The sequence below is a fragment of the Pseudophryne corroboree genome, chromosome 1 (assembly GCF_028390025.1).
Source record: "Pseudophryne corroboree isolate aPseCor3 chromosome 1, aPseCor3.hap2, whole genome shotgun sequence".
Classification (NCBI taxonomy): domain Eukaryota; kingdom Metazoa; phylum Chordata; class Amphibia; order Anura; family Myobatrachidae; genus Pseudophryne; species Pseudophryne corroboree.
Genome location: NC_086444.1, coordinates 820,426,683 through 820,445,627, shown reverse-complemented (window position 1 = coordinate 820,445,627; position 18,945 = coordinate 820,426,683). Strand labels below are relative to the sequence as shown.

Genomic DNA, 18,945 nt, shown 5'->3' with positions numbered 1-18,945 from the left:
TGAATACTAATATGGATACACATTCCGGAAAACAAAATATGTATGAATAAAATTCATGTTAGCAGTAGCTGAATAGTGCCAGTACAATTCATGTCACAAAACATAATGTAACATTATTCTAACATCTGTAAACTATCACATACTGTACACTTATAACTCAGGGGCACTCACTGCATTCTACATCCATATCGGTTAATAATTTGTGCCTATTTATTGTCTCTGATGTTCATAAATAATAATTGTATTTAAATTCTAGGTCGTTTTCGCTATCACAGAATTTGTGATTAATAATCTGGGGAAGAAATTCATTGAGAACCCTCCCGTTGATCTTGCTACCCTCTACCAAGACATGTCACCCACTACGCCTTTAGTTTTTATACTAAGCACGGGATCAGACCCAATGGGAGCATTTCAAAGATTTGCCAAAGAAAAAGGATACTTAGAACGGTAAAACTGATTTTTATATTTACTATATACTGTTGAATTCTTGATTATGACTGCTTGAGTCTTTCAAAGTTACTCAGAATTATTATTATTATGTTATTTGACATTCACGAAAATTAGAGTTATACTGTAAGTAGCTACTGTAGTTATATTCTGGCGGAAACAATTCATGTTTGGAAATAATACATTTGAATTAATTGTAAGATAAAGTTATTCTGTCTGCAGATCTCAGCTGAGGCAGGCAGTAATAATAAATGTCCCATATTTTAAAGTTATGGAAATAAACTTTAAAACTATGAATAATAAAATGTAATTTATCCTATTTATTACATGTTATCGGTGAACTGTTCCTATAGTAAATATCTCTGTTTGTGGTTGTATCTTGCAGCACAAAACATGATTTATTAAAAATATTTTGATGTTTTCACCAAATATATAAAACATATTTCTTAATAATCAGCTTTAATTGGTAAATTATATTAATGGGCTTCTTGCCAACTCTTTGTAGGGTACAGTCAATTTCTCTTGGTCAAGGACAGGGGCCAATCGCAGAAAGTATGGTAAAGGACGCCATGAAGAGCGGGAATTGGATTTTTCTACAGAATTGCCATCTAGCTGTGTCATGGATGTTGCCAATGGAAGAACTTATCAAAAGTTTTACTGAACCAAGTATGTGCCCATAAAATAAGCTCGCGCATTTTACATCTGACTACCAAAATGCCAACTAGCAACACAAACTTTAGATTATGTTATATAACATTTTTATGTTATGGGTATTATATGTATTTATTATGCCTTATATTAAACTTATTAATTAGTGGATATCCATACAAAATAATGTTGATATGAAAAGAATTAAGTAAGAAATAAATGTATATGAAAGATATATCTTAGCAAGCAGGTACAGACAATTTGATATCAATTAAAAAGATGATTGGCGTTATTCAAATTTGCTTTATCAGCCTAAACATCTGGCAAAACGATTGTGTTTCTTTATCACTCCTCTGTTCCCATAGACATTGTGTGACTTGTGAGTGCTGATGAGGTAGGGGAGTTGTAACATACTGAGGAAGAAGGTCTTGGTGAGTGCCGAGCATAATCTCAAACTTGACTAAGACATAAGCAATTTATATACTGGGCATATTAAATTTGGGTATGGGACTTTGGGTCGACAGACATTAGGTCGACGCCTATTGGTCGACCGTGACTAGGTCGACAAGGCCAGTAGGTCGACATGGAAAAAGGTTGACATGAGTTTTTTATGTTTTTGTTGGTGTCGTTTTCTTTGTAAAGTGACCGGGAACCCCAATTAGGGCACCGTGTCCCAACGCATGGCTCGCTTTTCCCGCCATGCTTCGGGCACGGTGCCTCGCTCCGCTACCTCAGCGCTCAGCACAGGTTACCGTTCCCAATCGTAATCCATGTGGATCGTAAAGTATGAAAAAGTAAAAAAAATAAAATAAATTGTGAAAAACTCATGTAAACCTTGTTCATGTCAACCTAATGGCAGTGTCGACCTACCTCTGATGTCGACCTAGTCACTGTCGACCAATAGGCATCACCCTAATGGGTGTCAACCTAAGTGCTGTCGACCTAGAGTCCGGATACTATTACATTTGTAAATGCGTGCATGATAGACATTTTCAGTTTGGGCTGATAAGACAAAATGGTTTTGCTTTCTATTTATTACACTGTATCATCCTGTTATTTTTATTGTGATTCATTCATATTTAAAGGCCTTCCTTTTCTGTATATCTTAAATAGTAATTTTCTCAACAAAGCTTTCTTACATGGTTACATGTACAGCATTATGATGAACCTTGAAAGGATCTTTTAGTACAGCTAGGCTGAGCCACATCTGATTGTATTAAAGCTGCTTTAGAAGGGACAAGCCTACCACAGATTTATAGCATCCATTTCCAATTTGGTCACCCATATGAGTAGACATATTGTATAAATCTGGAAAGATACGATGGAGATCTGAGGTTATCTGTGGATTTTATTTTCAGATGTTTAAATCTGATTGATTTGGAATTGCTTATTTTCGGACATGCTGCTTATTTAGCGGGCACACAAATGGAATTATGGAGACAGTTATCCAATATAGCTTTATGTATGACCAGCATGACACATTCTATGTGACCAACATAATGACTGATACTGCCTGATTTACCTAAGTATTACACGTTTTTGAAAAACAGAAGTTTATTAATGGGCAGTTACAGCTGTCACTGTGCACATTGCCGTTTTAGTTGCATTTGACCAACTACTGTATCCTAATGATCAGCTTGTGAACACAAATGCAAATCCAGCTGATTATTGAAAGTTATATCTGTAGTTTATTTATATGAGTACATTTTACAGTCAAGCATAGTGTAGTGCTTATATACTGTATATAAGTACATATTTCACTGTTAGCAGCATGATCACTACAAGTCCAATCTGTGTTTTTATTTTTTTTATCTAGCAGTTAATAAGTACAATATGGCTGTATATATATATATATATATATATATATATATACAGTTGTGCTCATAAGTTTACATACCCTAGCAGAATTTGTGATTTTCTGGCCATTTGTCAGAGAATATGAATGATAACTCACAAACTTTTCTTTCACTCATGGTTAGTGGTTGGATGAAGCCGTTTATTGTCAAACAACTGTATTTACTCTTTTTAAATCATAATGACAACAGAAACTACCCAAATGACCCTGATCAAAAGTTTACATACCCCAGTTCTTAATACCGTGTATTGCCCCCTTTAACATCAATGACAGCTTGAAGTCTTTTGTGGTAGTTGTGGATGAGACTCTTTATTTTCTCAGATGGTAAAGCTGCCCATTCTTCTTGGCAAAAAGTCTCCAGTTCCTGTAAATTCTTGGGTTGTCTTGCATGAACTGCACATTTGAAATCTCCCCAGAGTGGCTCAATGATATTTATGTCAGGAGACTGAGATGGCCACTCCAGAACCTTCACATTATTCTGCTGTAGCCAATGACAGGTCGACTTGGCCTTGTGTTTTGGATCATTGTCATGTTGGAATGTCCAAGTACGTCCCATGCGCAGCTTCCGGGCTGATGAGTGCAAATTTTCCTCCAGTATTTTCTGATAACATGCTGCATTCATCTTGCCATCAATTTTGGCCAAGTTTCCAGTGCCTTTGTAGCTCGCACATCCCCAAAACATCAGCGATCCACCTCCGTGTTTCACAGTAGGAATGGTGTACCTTTCATCATAGGCCTTGTTGACTCCTCTCCAAATGTAACATTTATGGTTGTGGCCAAAAAGTTCAATTTTGGTCTCATCACTCCAAATGACTTTGTTCCAGAAGTTTTGAGGCTTGTCTCTGTGCTGTTTGGCGTATTGTAAGCGGGATGCTTTGTGGCATTAGCATAGTAATGGCTTTCTTCTGGCGACTCGACCATGCAGCCCATTTTTTCTTCAAATGCCTCCTTATTGTGCATCTTGAAACAACCACACCACTTTTTTTCAGAGAGTCCTGTATTTCAGCTGAAGTTATTTGTGGATTTTTCTTTGCATCCCAAACAATTTTCCTGGCAGTTGTGGCTGAAATTTTTGTTGGTCTACCTGACCGTGATTTGGTTTCTACAGAATCCCTCATTTTCCACTTCTTAATTAGAGTTTGAACACTGCTGATTGGCATTCTCGATTGCTTGGATATCTTTTTATATCCCTTTGCTGTTTTATACAGTTCAATTACCTTTTCCCGCAGATCCTTTGACAATTCTTTTGTTTTCCCCATGACTCAGCATCCAGACACGTCAGTGCAGCGCTGGATGAAAGATGCAACGGTCTTTCAGGAGTCCAGAAACTCACTGACCTTTTATACACACACACTGATTACAAGCAAACAGATCACAGGTGAGGATGGTTACCTTTAGTAGCCATTCAAACCCGTTTGTGTCAACTTGTGTGCATGTTATCAGGCCAAAATCTCCAGGGAATGTAAACTTTTGATCAGGGTCATTTGGGTAGTTTCTGTTGTCATTATGATTTAAAAAGAGTAAACACAGTTGTTTGACAATAAATGGCATCACCCAACCACTAACCATGAGTGAAAGAGAAGTTTGTGAGTTATCATTCATATTCTCTGACAAATGGCCAGAAAATCACAAATTCTGCTAGGGTATGTAAACTTATGAGCACAAATAAATATATATATATATATATATATATATATATATATATATATATATATATTTACACTTACTTTTTCAACAGTTTAGAAAAAGAAATTATCAGCACTCATGGTTTAGATGAATGTGAAAAGAGTTTTATTCTTCAAGAAAAATCCATGTGAAGCACAATCTGGTAGCCATGGCCCAACAGCTGTTTCAACCAAAACGGGATTCCTCAGGGGCTTAGCGAAAGAGTCAGGGAGACAGAAACAGCGTCTGGGAGAGTGCAATACAGTGTCATAGAGAGAGCGAGAAATAGTATGCACGAGAGAGAATTACAGTGTCAGGAGGAGAGAGCGGGAGAGATGGTGACAGGTAGAGAGAGATCACAGAGAGACAGTGTCAGGGGGAGAGAGAGAGAGACAGTGTCAGAGAGAGGAAGGGGAGCGAGCAGGAGAGAGAGAGAGAGAGAGAGAGAGAGAGAGACAGTGTTAGGAAGGGAGAGAAATAGAAGGGAACAAGAGAGAGAGTGTCAGAGAGAGACAGAGAGGGAGAGAGAAGGGGTGTCAGACAGAGAGATAGTGTGTGTGTGACAGAGAGAGAGAAAGATTCAGAGAAAGAGAGGAAGTGACAGAGAGATAGTGAGAGAGACAGTATCAGAGAGAGAGGGAGTGAGAGAGTGTTAGGAAGAGAGCGAGGTAGAGGGAAAGTGAGCAGTAGAGAGAGGGGGAGAGAGGGACGGGGAGTGAGCAGGAGAGAGATGGCAGGGCCGAAACTAGGATTTTTGGCGCCCGGGGCATGGTAGTCATTTGGCTCCCCCCCCCCCCCCCAATCCATTTCAGAAATTTTATATCCATCCCCCCTACCTCACTTACTTAATAAAGGGACAGAACATGCTGAAGGCCATACAATAGTACCCCCAATTCCAATTATGCCACACAGTAAAAACAATCTTGTTCACATTACACCAAACGTAGTGCCTCTGATTCACATTGCACCACCTAGTAGTTTCCATATAAATTCAACAATTAAGCTCTTTGAAAAAAGATTTTGTGTGTTGGACTCCAGCCCGCATAAGGTGCAGCACAATGTCTCAGCAGGGAGGCTGACAGTGCACAGGACTAATGGATGGTGCAAACTTATAACACAGCAACATATCTGGTGAGTCCCAGGGCAGGGAGAACAGGTTTCTAGAGCCTGCCCTCAGTGGGTGTGCTGGCAGCAGTGTCTGTCCACATAGAGGGCAGCGGCTCCTCCCCACACCCCCCTTTGTGAAGGTACAGTAGCAGGGACCTGCGTCTGTATGTGTGGTAGGGTCACACATTACCTGTCTCTTCTTCAGGAATCCTCCCGCCTGGTTCTCCGGCATTGCTGTTGTTGCGTCCTCTGCGCAACACACAGAGACAGTACTGCGGCTGGCACACAAGCTGGGACGGTAGCCGCACTTCCGTGAGACGCCGCCGCATGGGGTCCCCAGATGATCAGCCCTGATCACAGGCCGGGATGATGGGGAGGGAGTATGAGGGGGAAGGGGGCAACTACAGCTTCCCACCCCGCCAACAGAGAAGAGAGAAACAGAAATGGCCGAGCAATGAGGAGAGACAGGAGGGTGGGGATTACCGCCACCACCACCTCCAGTGGCTGCTGCGGGGGAAGAGGAGAAGGGGGCGAGGAACAGTGTGGGCGGATATCACTGTGTGACATCTCCTGCCCAATGGAGTCCTCTGGTAACACCAGCCCATCCCTCTTTGTGAAAAGCACTGCTGCAGTCTCTGCAGTACCTCCTTTTTCAGTGAGCCTGGGGGCATGGTTGTGAAACACGCTGTGCACACAATGAGCTCCGCGATTCAGTCTCGGCAATTATGGACTGTGCAGGACAGCGCCCCAGTAAGTCCAGCGCCCGGGTCACATGCCCCCCTAGCCCCCCCCCCCCCCCTAGTTTCGGCCCTGGAGATGGGGACAGATGGAGGGGGAGTGAGCAGGAGAGAGAGGGTGAGTGAGCATGAGAGAGAGAGAGAGAGAGGGGGGGGGAGTGAGCATGAGAGAGAGAGAGAGCAGGGGGAAGGAGGGAGTGTGAGCAGGAGAGAGAAAACAGAGGGAGGGGGAGTGAGCAGGAGAGAGTGAGTGAGCAGGAGAGAGGGAGACACCGGGGGGGGGGGGGGGAGAAGAAGTGGGAATGAGCAGGAGAGAGAGGGGGAGTTGAGAGAGTGGGAGTGGGAATGAGCAGGAGAGAGAGGGGAGGAGTGAGCAGGAGAGACATTACCTGATTACTTCACAGCATTAGGCCCCACCCCTAAATACCCTAAATACGTCCAAAGTCGCTAATGAAGCACAACGGAATGAGTAAAAGTCATGGCTGCACTCATCTGAGCCCTATTTACACAGATTCAGACTCACGCACACAGATACACAAATGTCGCACATCAAATTGATCAGTGCAAGCCATTAATGTAGTTTTGTCACTTCCAGTTTTTTTTATTTATGCGAATAAGACACTTTGAATAGCGGAATCACCTGGGATCTGGTGCACTGAGATAGGCTTTATTTATTTATTATTTTTTGCCAGCTATTTATTTAGCGCACACATAATCTGCAGTGCTTTACAGAGGATATTTGGCCATTCAGATCAGTCCCTGCCCCTGGGGAGCTTACAATTGGAGTTGTAGTGTGTTCACAAAGGAGACCTGACCACATAGGCCAAGGTACAGTATACTTACTTTAGCTGATGTGTTATGTGACTAGTCCACTCCTAACTCTCTTCCATCCCCTCAAACTTCGGTGTTGTGGGCACCAGTGGTAAGTGAGGAAACAGTTCACCTCAGTTCTTCTGCGCAATATGGTGATGAACGGGTCTGACTCGTAACACCCAACGTTTCCCAATTTCTAATATTAGGACAAAGTTTTTCTTATAACTGCATTGCGAGAGACCCAGAGAATAGTGGGTTAATACTCTCAGTTATATGACTTTCCCAGCCACATCTCACTGGCTCTGTAGTTGACATTCTATTTCGGAGTGAGATCAGTGACTTGACAGGCTTCTCTAAAAGCTCAATGAAGGAAGTAGAGATGTGGGAATATTGAAGTGACACTTGACAGGTTCGGCTTTGCTTGTGGCAATCCATCTAATTTTATTTTCCTTGGAAAAGGCCAAATTACATTCCCTTTAAACTGCATTTTGTCATTGGAAATTGTCTACAGATAATTAAATATTACCATTTTATTATGTTACCATATTGGTACTGTAATTGATACCTTTGTTATACAGTAGCAACAATTTTCATATTTACTTTATATGCTTTAGATTCGTAGGCTGTATTTTTATTTCTAGTTTGCTTGTTTGTGCTATATTTATGCTACATATTTTTTATTCTGTCCTGCACTGTTTTATGTTGTACTTCTTATATGACTGAAATGTAGGGGCTGACGTATTTGTTTTGTTTATTGTTACCTTATTGAAAATTCAATAAAAAAGTACTTGATTTAAAAAATATTACCATTTTAAGTAAGTATTATGGGAAAAGAAGGACCAGCATGGAGCCTTTCCAATTAACATGTACTGTACTGTAGTTTGTGGGAGCAAGGTAACTGATTCCACCTTGAGTGGGATCCGGACTGAAAGTCGACAGTAACTAGGTCGACAATGTCTAGGTCGACCACTATTGGTCGACAGTAACTAGGTCGACAGGGTGTCTAGGTCCACAGGGTCTTTAGGTCGACTTGTTCTAGGTCGACAGGTCAAAAGGTCGACATGAGTTTTTCACAATTTTTTTCTTTTTTTGAACCTTTTCATACTTAACGATCCACGTGGACTACGATTGGAACGGTAATCTGTGCAGAGCGAAGCGGTAGCGGAGCCCGAAGCATGGCGAGCGAAACGAGCCATGCGAGGGGACGCGGTGCACTAATTGGGGTTCCCGATCACTCTACGAAGAAAACGACACCAAAATAACATTAAAAACTCATGTCGACCTTTTGACCTGTCGCCCTAGAACATGTCGACCTAAAGACCCTGTCGACCTAGACACCCTGTCGACCTAGTTACTGTCGACCAGTAGTGGTCGACCTAGACATTGTCGACCTAGTTACTGTCGACTTTCAATACCACACCCCCTTGAGTTAGGTTATTGATTCTCAGTGTGTCATGCCAGGTGAATATCATGCTGGATGAAATACAATAATTTAGTGGTAAGCACAAAACCTTTAAAATATGTTGGATAAACCGCTTATTTCTGCATCATATGCTGAAATGCATTATAAATTATTACATCGCTCTTATGCAACTCCTAAATTGCATTTCCTCATGGGGATGTCAGAAGACTCATTGTTATAAATGTCATGCTTCTGGTGCTGACCTCTATAATTGTATGTATTGTAAGTGCAGAGGTCAATAGATTTTGGTCCCTTATACAATCATATATTGGGAATGAATTGGGTACCGTACAGCTGTTACAGTTACTCCTGAATGGGCTTTGTGGGATACAAATCAGCCTTTGCCACAGTCTAAACACATTTGTTACTTGCTAAGACTGGCAATATTATTTTAAAGTTGTGTTATGAATAATTGTATGCAATAGGTTTACACGGTTTATCACAACAGGTTGGGAAACATTGCTTTTAATATCTAAATTATAATAAAATGGGTGCTCTGTGTTACAGATGTTTCCATGAACGAGAACTTCAGGCTGTTTTTAAGCTCTATGCCAAGCAGAACTTTCCCTGTCACTGTTCTTCAGAATTCTGTAAAGGTGAGATTATGTGTTTATTATCACTCATATGATGACAGTATGTTTTCTATAGAATCATATTCCCCGCAATGTAGTGCGATCATTTTAATTATTAGCTAATTTCTATGTGAGGTAAACTTGCGGGTAATGTGCATTCACCCATAGATTCCACATTAAGTGCCAGAATCTATGGGTTACCCCACGTATAAGCCCTAGAAGATGCTTTTAACGCAGATTTTTTTCTTGCAGCTCCTGAGGCTACAAGGAAAAATTTTCATTAAGCGCATCCACTGGGGATTAGCGCACATGGATACGGAACCTAATTGACAAAGGGGTCTATTTACGAAGCCTTGGAAGGAGATAAAAAGGGTCATTTCGACCCGTTCGCTCGCTGCGTTTTCATGCAGCAGAGTGAACGAGTCCCTGCTGCGCATGCGCCTGCGCCTCTGTGCACTTGCGCCTGCGGGACAGCCGAAGGCCGTAGCAGGACAGCGATCGCCTCTGCCTGATTGACAGGCTGAGGCGATCGATGGGCGGGAGGGGGCGAAACAGCGGCATTTGGCCGCCGTTTCGTAGGCGCGGCCCGGCCAACGCAGGCGTGGCCGGACCGAACGGGGGGCGGGCCACAGTGACTGCGTAACGTCATACACAGCCGCTGCGGGCCAGGGAGCGAGGAGTAGCTCCGGGCCAGCACGCTAAAGCTGCGCTGGTCGTGAGTTACTCCTGAAGTGCAAAGGAATCGCTGCTGTGCGATGCCTTTGCACTTCTGCGAGGGGGGCCGGACTGACATGCGGGGCGGACTAGCCAGGTGCTGGGCATCCCCCCGCATGTCAGGAAAGTTGATCGTAGCTGTGCAAAATTTTGCACAGCTACGATCAATTCGGAATGACCCCAAAGTACCAGCCAATCAGCTCCTGTCAAACACAGCCTGTAACATGATAGTTAGGAGTTGATTTGCTGGGATTTACCTCCGTTCACTTTAACTGCCCATGGCTTAGTAAATAGACTCCAAAGTCAGGGTTGACAATTAGCCACTGGGTTTGAATCTGACCCTCTGCATGCCGCATAACACAAAATATGTACAGTATTTTACAAAAGTAATGTGTCATCACTCTGATATAAATATGTGATACTGTCATCTCATGTTGTACTGTACGTGGGTATTGCTCTACATACAGACAAAATATAATGTAACTGTTGGAAACCAAAGCTTTGGTAGGAAATTTGTAATTCTTATTTTTTAGACTCAAATATAGAATACCATGTTTTTGTTTTAATCTTATGTAGAATGGACGTGATTATAGCATTGTCCTAAACCTTTTGCACGGCAAACAAATATCTGCTGAAAGCTGCACATATATTAATTGGATTTGTGTTAATGAGCCTTAAGAAAGCCAAATTGCTTGATCTTTGTACATTTCATAGGTTTATTCTTTTCTCCAGGGAAATATTTTATTGGCATCTGCCGCAATATAATATATTCACTCATTATGTTCTAGGATGCCACAAAACCTAAAAAACCAGCTTGCTTCATTGTAATATTTACCAAGCAATACATTGCTCAATAAGTAATCCTAAAACACAGCACAGGGTATGTGCTGAAAAATAAAATACTGTTTTAAAGATGCGCGCAGAATATATTATATTTATGCTGTCACATGCTCTCCAGATTTAACTAACTTCTAACTGCCAGTGACACCTTCCATCTGAAGTCATTACTGTTTCATCTGTTTACCAGTGTGACACTCGTGCTGCCAGCTTTTAAGTCTATTTTGTAGGAAAGTATTATGCTCTCAATTTAGCATGTACATAGAAATGCTTTCGCTAGAGTGATTTTTGAATGGCCTGGCATCTTTTATGCCTCTATAATGCTGCTGAATGAGACGCTAGATGTTATCAGCAGCTCAGCTAAATACCCTTTCATCAGATGAGGCAAACATTATAATAATCCTTTCAGTATTAAAGTCTTTAGCTTTGAAATATGAATACGTCATTGTCTTTCCAGAATACTGTTTTAAAACCCTCTCTCAGCCTGATTACATATTTGTTCATTTAGAACTGTGCATGTTCCCTTTTTGGCTAGTTTCATTTAAAAGCAAAAAAAATAGACTCCTCCATCAGATGTCTTCCGCGTTGTGCATGGACTTTGTATGCAACTAGAAATGTGTGTGCTGTAGGGTTCATTTTGCTCTCCAATTTATTATTATTTATTAACAGTTTCTCATATAGCGCAGCATATTCCATTGCACTTTACAATTGGAAGTATACTTCTTATGTGGTACAATATTAGGATCCCTGGGATTATCAATATGTTAGTATAAAAGATGCTCAAAGCGTATATTTTCAAACACCCCTTATGATGTATCAGGCAGAAACATTCAATGCAGTTCTGTTGGTATCAAGAGAACTGTATGGTGCCACTGACCAAGCGAGAACAACTAGATTAAATGAAATAAGCTTGCATATAGTGAGGCATATGTTCATTCTGCCTCCTGACGAAGCAGCCCGTGTGCGGAGAAACGCCTAGAGGAAACAGTACTAGAGGCTCTCTGGGATCGGACCGTGGTTCATAGATATTGAATGCCCACCACGATCGAGCACATACCGCTACAGTGACTACCGCTGTGCTGCTCACATCACTACACATCAACGAGCAGGCACGAGTAGCGGTTTCTGACACTGCCTGAGACCTGAACACAGCTACGGCAACCTGCGCCGCTGAATTCACTGTCTGACAGTGTACGGCCACACACAGCTGACACCTCCGCCTGGGTATCGATGCTACAAGCAGCGGTTGCTATGGACGCTGCACCTATGGCTAGGAACTACTGTATGCTTAGAGGGACTATGTACTGCCGAGAAAGCTTCGGAAAATTTGACAGGTATACTCAACGGCAAATTTGTATTTCTGTATACTGACACTTTGCGGGCATTTATTAACAATACTAATTGATATCAACTGCATACTATTCATCAGCAAAGCCAACAGTTACATCTTTTTTTGGCTACATTATAATACTCACTAACCAGCTACTGTGGAGCACTCAGTTAACCTGTGCACATACTATTCCACTGGTAAATTTGAAGTGACTGGGATGAACTGCTGAATGGACATATGCCTCTCTATATGCAAGCTTATTTCATTTAATCTAGCTGTTCTCACTTGGTCAGTAGCACCATACAGCTCTCTTGATACCAACAGAACTGCATTAAATACATCAAGGGTGTTTGAAAATATACGCTTTGAGCATCTTGTATACTAATATATTGATAATCCCAGGGATGCTAATATTGTACCACATAAGGAGTATACTTTTGCAAGTGCAATAACTAGCTTACTATATGACATTTGTTTTTTATTGTTTTTTAATGTGCTGTTTGTAATAAATATTTGTATTTTATTGGATCGTTTCTGTGGTTCTGAGCGCCTACCTGGTAGAATCTACATACTAGCGTTTGCATTATCGAAGAGGTTGGCTACCTCTTCACCAGGTGGCCGATGATCTAGAGAGGCGTATCTACACTAGTGATGAGCGGGTTCGGATCCTCGGGATCCGAACCCCCCCGAACTTCATACGGGTCCGAGTCAGACTCGGATCCTCCCGCCTTGCTCGGTTAACCCGAGCGCGCCCGAACGTCATCATCCCGCGGTCGGATTCTCGCGAGATTCGTATTCTATATAAGGAGCCGCGCGTCGCCGCCATTTTTCACTCGTGCATTGGAGATGATCGTGAGAGGACGTGGCTGGAGTCCTCTCAGTTTCTATGTTCAGTGGGCTGCAAATTGTGCTGCAAATATCTGTGCTCAGTGTGCTGCAAATATCTGTGCTCAGTGTGCTGCAAGTGCAAATATCTACGTTCTCTGCCTGAAAAACGCTCCATATATGACTGTGCTCAGTGTGCTGCAAATATCTGTGCTCAGTGTGCTAATTGCTTTATTGTGGGGACTGGGGACCAGCAGTATTATATAGTAGGAGGACAGTGCAGAGTTTTGCTGACCAGTGACCAGTGACCACCAGTATTATACGTTCTCTGCCTGAAAAACGCTCCATATCTGTGCTGCATTGTAGTATATAGTAGGAGGACAGTGCAGAATTTTGCTGACCACCAATATAACTATATATATAGCAGTACGGTACAGTAGTCCACTGGTCTACCTACCTCTGTGTCGTCAAGTATACTATCCATCCATACCTGTGGTGCATTTCAGTTTTGCACAGTTTGCTGACCACCAGTATAACTATATACAGTAGCAGTACGGTACAGAAGGCCACTGCTCTACCTACCTCTGTGTCGTCAAGTATACTATCCATCCATACCTGTGGTGCATTTCAGTTTTGCACAGTTTGCTGACCACCAGTATAACTATATATATAGCAGTACGGTACAGTAGTCCACTGCTCTACCTACCTCTGTGTCGTCAAGTATACTATCCATCCATACCTGTGGTGCATTTCAGTTTTGCACAGTTTGCTGACCACCAGTATATACTATATAACAGTACGGTACAGAAGGCCACTGCTCTACCTACCTCTGTGTTGTCAAGCTGTGTTGTCAAGTATACTATCCATCCATACCTGTGGTGCATTTCAGTTTTGCACAGTTTGCTGACCACCAGTATATACTATATAGCAGTACGGTACAGAAGGCCACTGCTCTACCTACCTCTGTGTCGTCAAGTATACTATCCATCCATACCTGTGGTGCATTTCAGTTTTGCACAGTTTGCTGACCACCAGTATAACTATATATAGCAGTACGATACAGTAGTCCACTGCTCTACCTACCTCTGTGTTGTCAAGTATACTATCCATCCATACCTGTGGTGCATTTCAGTTTTGCACAGTTTGCTGACCACCAGTATATACTATATAGCAGTACGGTACAGAAGGCCACTGCTCTACCTACCTCTGTGTCGTCAAGTATACTATCCATCCATACCTGTGGTGCATTTCAGTTTTGCACAGTTTGCTGACCACCAGTATAACTATATATAGCAGTACGATACAGTAGTCCACTGCTCTACCTACCTCTGTGTCGTCAAGTATACTATCCATCCATACCTGTGGTGCATTTCAGTTTTGCACAGTTTGCTGACCACCAGTATATACTATATAGCAGTACGGTACAGTAGGCCACTGCTCTACCTACCTCTGTGTCGTCAAGTATACTATCCATCCATACCTGTGGTGCATTTCAGTTTTGCACAGTTTGCTGACCACCAGTATAACTATATATAGCAGTACGATACAGTAGTCCACTGCTCTACCTACCTCTGTGTTGTCAAGTATACTATCCATCCATACCTGTGGTGCATTTCAGTTTTGCACAGTTTGCTGACCACCAGTATATACTATATAGCAGTACGGTACAGAAGGCCACTGCTCTACCTACCTCTGTGTCGTCAAGTATACTATCCATCCATACCTGTGGTGCATTTCAGTTTTGCACAGTTTGCTGACCACCAGTATAACTATATATAGCAGTACGATACAGTAGTCCACTGCTCTACCTACCTCTGTGTCGTCAAGTATACTATCCATCCATACCTGTGGTGCATTTCAGTTTTGCACAGTTTGCTGACCACCAGTATATACTATATAGCAGTACGGTACAGTAGGCCACTGCTCTACCTACCTCTGTGTCGTCAAGTATACTATCCATCCATACCTGTGGTGCATTTCAGTTTTGCACAGTTTGCTGACCACCATTATATACTATATAGCAGTACGGTACAGTAGGCCACTGCTCTACCTACCTCTGTGTCGTCAAGTATACTATCCATCCATACCTGTGGTGCATTTCAGTTTTGCACAGTTTGCTGACCACCAGTATATACTATAAAGCAGTACGGTACAGAAGGCCACTGCTCTACCTACCTCTGTGTCGTCAAGTATACTATCCATCCATACCTGTGGTGCATTTCAGTTGTGCGCAGTATATATAGTAGTAGGCCATTGCTATTGATATATTACTGGCATATAATTCCACACATTAAAAAATGGAGAACAAAAATGTGGAGGGTAAAATAGGGAAAGATCAAGATCCACTTCCACCTCGTGCTGAAGCTGCTGCCACTAGTCATGGCCGAGACGATGAAATGCCATCAACGTCGTCTGCCAAGGCCAATGCCCAATGTCATAGTAGAGAGCATGTAAAATCCAAAAAAATAAAGCTCAGTAAAATGACCCAAAAATCTAAATCAAAATCGTCTGAGAAGCGTAAACCTGCCAATGTGCCATTTACGACACGGAGTGGCAAGGAACGGCTGAGGCCCTGGCCTATGTCTAAGGCTAGTGGTTCAGCTTCACCTGAGGATGGAAGCACTCATCCTCCTGCTAGAAAACTTAAAACAGTTAAGATGGCAAAAGCACAGCAAAGAACTGTGCGTTCTTCTAAATCACAAATCCCCAAGGAGAGTCCAATTGTGTCGGTTGCGATGCCTGACCTTCCCAACACTGTACGGGAAGAGGTTGCACCTTCCACCATTTGCACGCCCCCTGCAAGTGCTGGAAGGAGCACCCGCAGTCCAGTTCCTGATAGTCAAATTGAAGATGTCACTGTTGAAGTACACCAGGATGAGGATATGGGTGTTGCTGGCGCTGGGGAGGAAATTGACAAGGAGGATTCTGATGGTGAGGTGGTTTGTTTAAGTCAGGCACCCGGGGAGACACCTGTTGTCCGTGGGACGAATATGGCCATTGACATGCCTGGTCAAAATACAAAAAAAAATCACCTCTTCGGTGTGGAATTATTTCAACAGAAATGCGGACAACTGGTGTCAAGCCATGTGTTGCCTTTGTCAAGCTGTAATAAGTAGGGGTAAGGACGTTAACCACCTAGGAACATCCTCCCTTATACGTCACCTGGACCGCATTCATCAGAAGTCAGTGACAAGTTCAAAAACTTTGGATGACAGCGGAAGCAGTCCACTGACCACTAAATCCCTTCCTCTTGTAACCAAGCTCCTGCAAACCACACCACCAATTCCCGCAGTGTCAATTTCCTCCTTAGACAGGAAAGCCAATAGTCCTGCAGGCCATGTCACTGTCAAGTCTGACGAGTCCTCTCCTGCCGGGGATTCCTCCGATGCATCCTTGAGTGTAACGCCTACTGCTGCTGGCGCTGCTGTTGTTGCTGCTGGGAGTCGATCGTCATCCCAGAGGGGAAGTCGGAAGACCACTTGTACTACTTCCAGTAAGCAATTGACTGTCCAACAGTCCTTTGCGAGGAAGATGAAATATCACAGCAGTCATCCTGCTGCAAAGCGGAGAACTCAGGCCTTGGCAGCCTGGGTGGTGAGAAACGTGTTTCCGGTATCCACCGTTAATTCACAGGGAACTATAGACTTGATTGAGGTACTGTGTCCCTGGTTCAAAATACCATCTAGGTTCCATTTCTCTAGGCAGGCGATACCGAAAATGTACACAGACGTCAGAAAAAGAGTCACCAGTGTCCTAAAAAATGCAGTTGTACCCAATGTCCACTTAACCACGGACATGTGGACAAGTGGAGCAGGGCAGACTCAGGACTATATGACTGACAGCCCACTGGGTAGATGTATTGCCTCCCGCAGCAAGAACAGCAGCGGCGGCACCAGTAGCAGCATCTCGCAAACGCCAACTCGTTCCTAGGCACTCTACGCTTTGTATCACCGCTTTCCATAAGAGGCACACAGCTGACAACCTCTTACGGAAACTGAGGAACATCATCGCAGAATGGCTTACCCCAGTTGGACTCTCCCGGGGATTTGTGACATCGGACAACGCCACCAATATTGTGTGTGCATTACATCTGGGCAAATTCCAGCACGTCCCATGTTTTGCACATACATTGAATTTGGTGGTGCAGAATTATTTAAAAAACGACAGGGGCGTGCAAGAGATGCTGTCGGTGGCCCGAAGAATTGCGGGCCACTTTCGGCATTCAGCCACCGCGTGCCGAAGACTGGAGCACCAGCAAACAGTCCTGAACCTGCCCTGCCATCATCTGAAGCAAGAGGTGGTAACGAGGTGGAATTCAACCCTCTATATGCTTCAGAGGATGGAGGAGCAGCAAAAGGCCATTCAAGCCTATACATCTGCCTACGATATAGGCCAAGGAGGGGGAATGCACCTGACTCAAGCGCAGTGGAGAATGATTTCAACGTTGTGCAAGGTTCTGCAACCCTTTGAACTTGCCACACGTGAAGTCAGTTCAGACACTGCCAGCCTGAGTCAGGTCATTCCCCTCATCAGGCTTTTGCAGAAGAAGCTGGAAACATTGAAGGAGGAGCTAAAACAGAGCGATTCCGCTAGGCATGTGGGACTTGTGGATGGAGCCCTTAATTCGCTCAACCAGGATTCACGGGTGGTCAATCTGTTGAAATCAGAGCACTACATTTTGGCCACGGTGCTCGATCCTAGATTTAAAACCTACGTTGTATCTCTCTTTCCGGCAGACACAAGTCTGCAGAGGTTCAAAGACCTGCTGGTGAGAAAATTGTCAAGTCAAGCGGAATGTGACCCGTCAACAGCTCCTCCTTCACATTCTCCCGCAACTGGGGGTGCGAGGAAAAGGCTAAGAATTCCGAGCCCACCCGCTGGCGGTGATGCAGGGCAGTCTGGAGCGAGTGCTGACATCTGGTCCGGACTGAAGGACCTGCCAACGATTACTGACATGTCGTCTACTGTCACTGCATATGATTCTGTCACCATTGAAAGAATGGTGGAGGATTATATGAATGACCGCATCCAAGTAGGCACGTCAGACAGTCCGTACGTATACTGGCAGGAAAAAGAGGCAATTTGGAGGCCCTTGCACAAACTGGCTTTATTTTACCTAAGTTGCCCCCCCTCCAGTGTGTACTCCGAAAGAGTGTTTAGTGCAGCCGCTCACCTTGTCAGCAATCGGCGTACGAGGTTACTTCCAGAAAATGTGGAGAAGATGATGTTCATCAAAATGAATTATAATCAATTCCTCCGTGGAGACATTCATCAGCAATTGCCTCCAGAAAATACACAGGGACCTGAGATGGTGGATTCCAGTGGGGACGAATTAATAATCTGTGAGTAGGGGGATGTACACAGTGAAAGGGGTGAGGAATCGGACGATGAGGAGGAGGTGGACATCTTGCCTCTGTAGAGCCAGTTTGTGCAAGGAGAGATTGATTGCTTCTTTTTTGGTGGGGACCCAAACCAACCAGTCATTTCAGTCACAGTTGTGTGGCAGACCCTGTCGCTGAAATGATGGGTTTGTTAAAGTGTGCATGTCCTGTTTATACAACATAAGGGTGGGTGGGAGGGCCCAAGGACAATTCCATCTTGCACCTCTTTTTTTCTTTCATTTTTCTTTGCATCATGTGCTGTCTGGGGACTATTTTTTTGAAGTGCCATCCTGCCTGACACTGCAGTGCCACTCCTAGATGGGCCAGGTGTTTGTGTCGGCCACTTGGGTCGCTTAGCTTAGTCACACAGCTGCCTCATTGCGCCTCTTTTTTTCTTTGCATCATGTGCTGTTTGGGGACTATTTTTTGGAAGTGCGATCCTGTCTGACACTGCAGTGCCACTCCTAGATGGGCCAGGTGTTTGTGTCGGCCACTTGGGTCGCTTAGCTTAGTCACACAGCTACCTCATTGCGCCTCTTTTTTTCTTTGCAT

General features: G+C 43.5%; 1 protein-coding gene across 1 annotated transcript in view; it reads left to right on the top strand.

The window, feature by feature from the left end:
- DNAH6 (dynein axonemal heavy chain 6) overlaps window positions 1–18,945 on the top strand; it is a 679,574-nt gene that overhangs the window by 582,486 nt on the left and 78,143 nt on the right. The window contains exons 64-66 of the mRNA XM_063919567.1: window positions 257–447; window positions 953–1,113; window positions 9,242–9,330. Coding sequence (XP_063775637.1) covers window positions 257–447; window positions 953–1,113; window positions 9,242–9,330 — 441 coding nt within the window. The remainder of the gene's footprint in view (window positions 1–256; window positions 448–952; window positions 1,114–9,241; window positions 9,331–18,945) is intronic.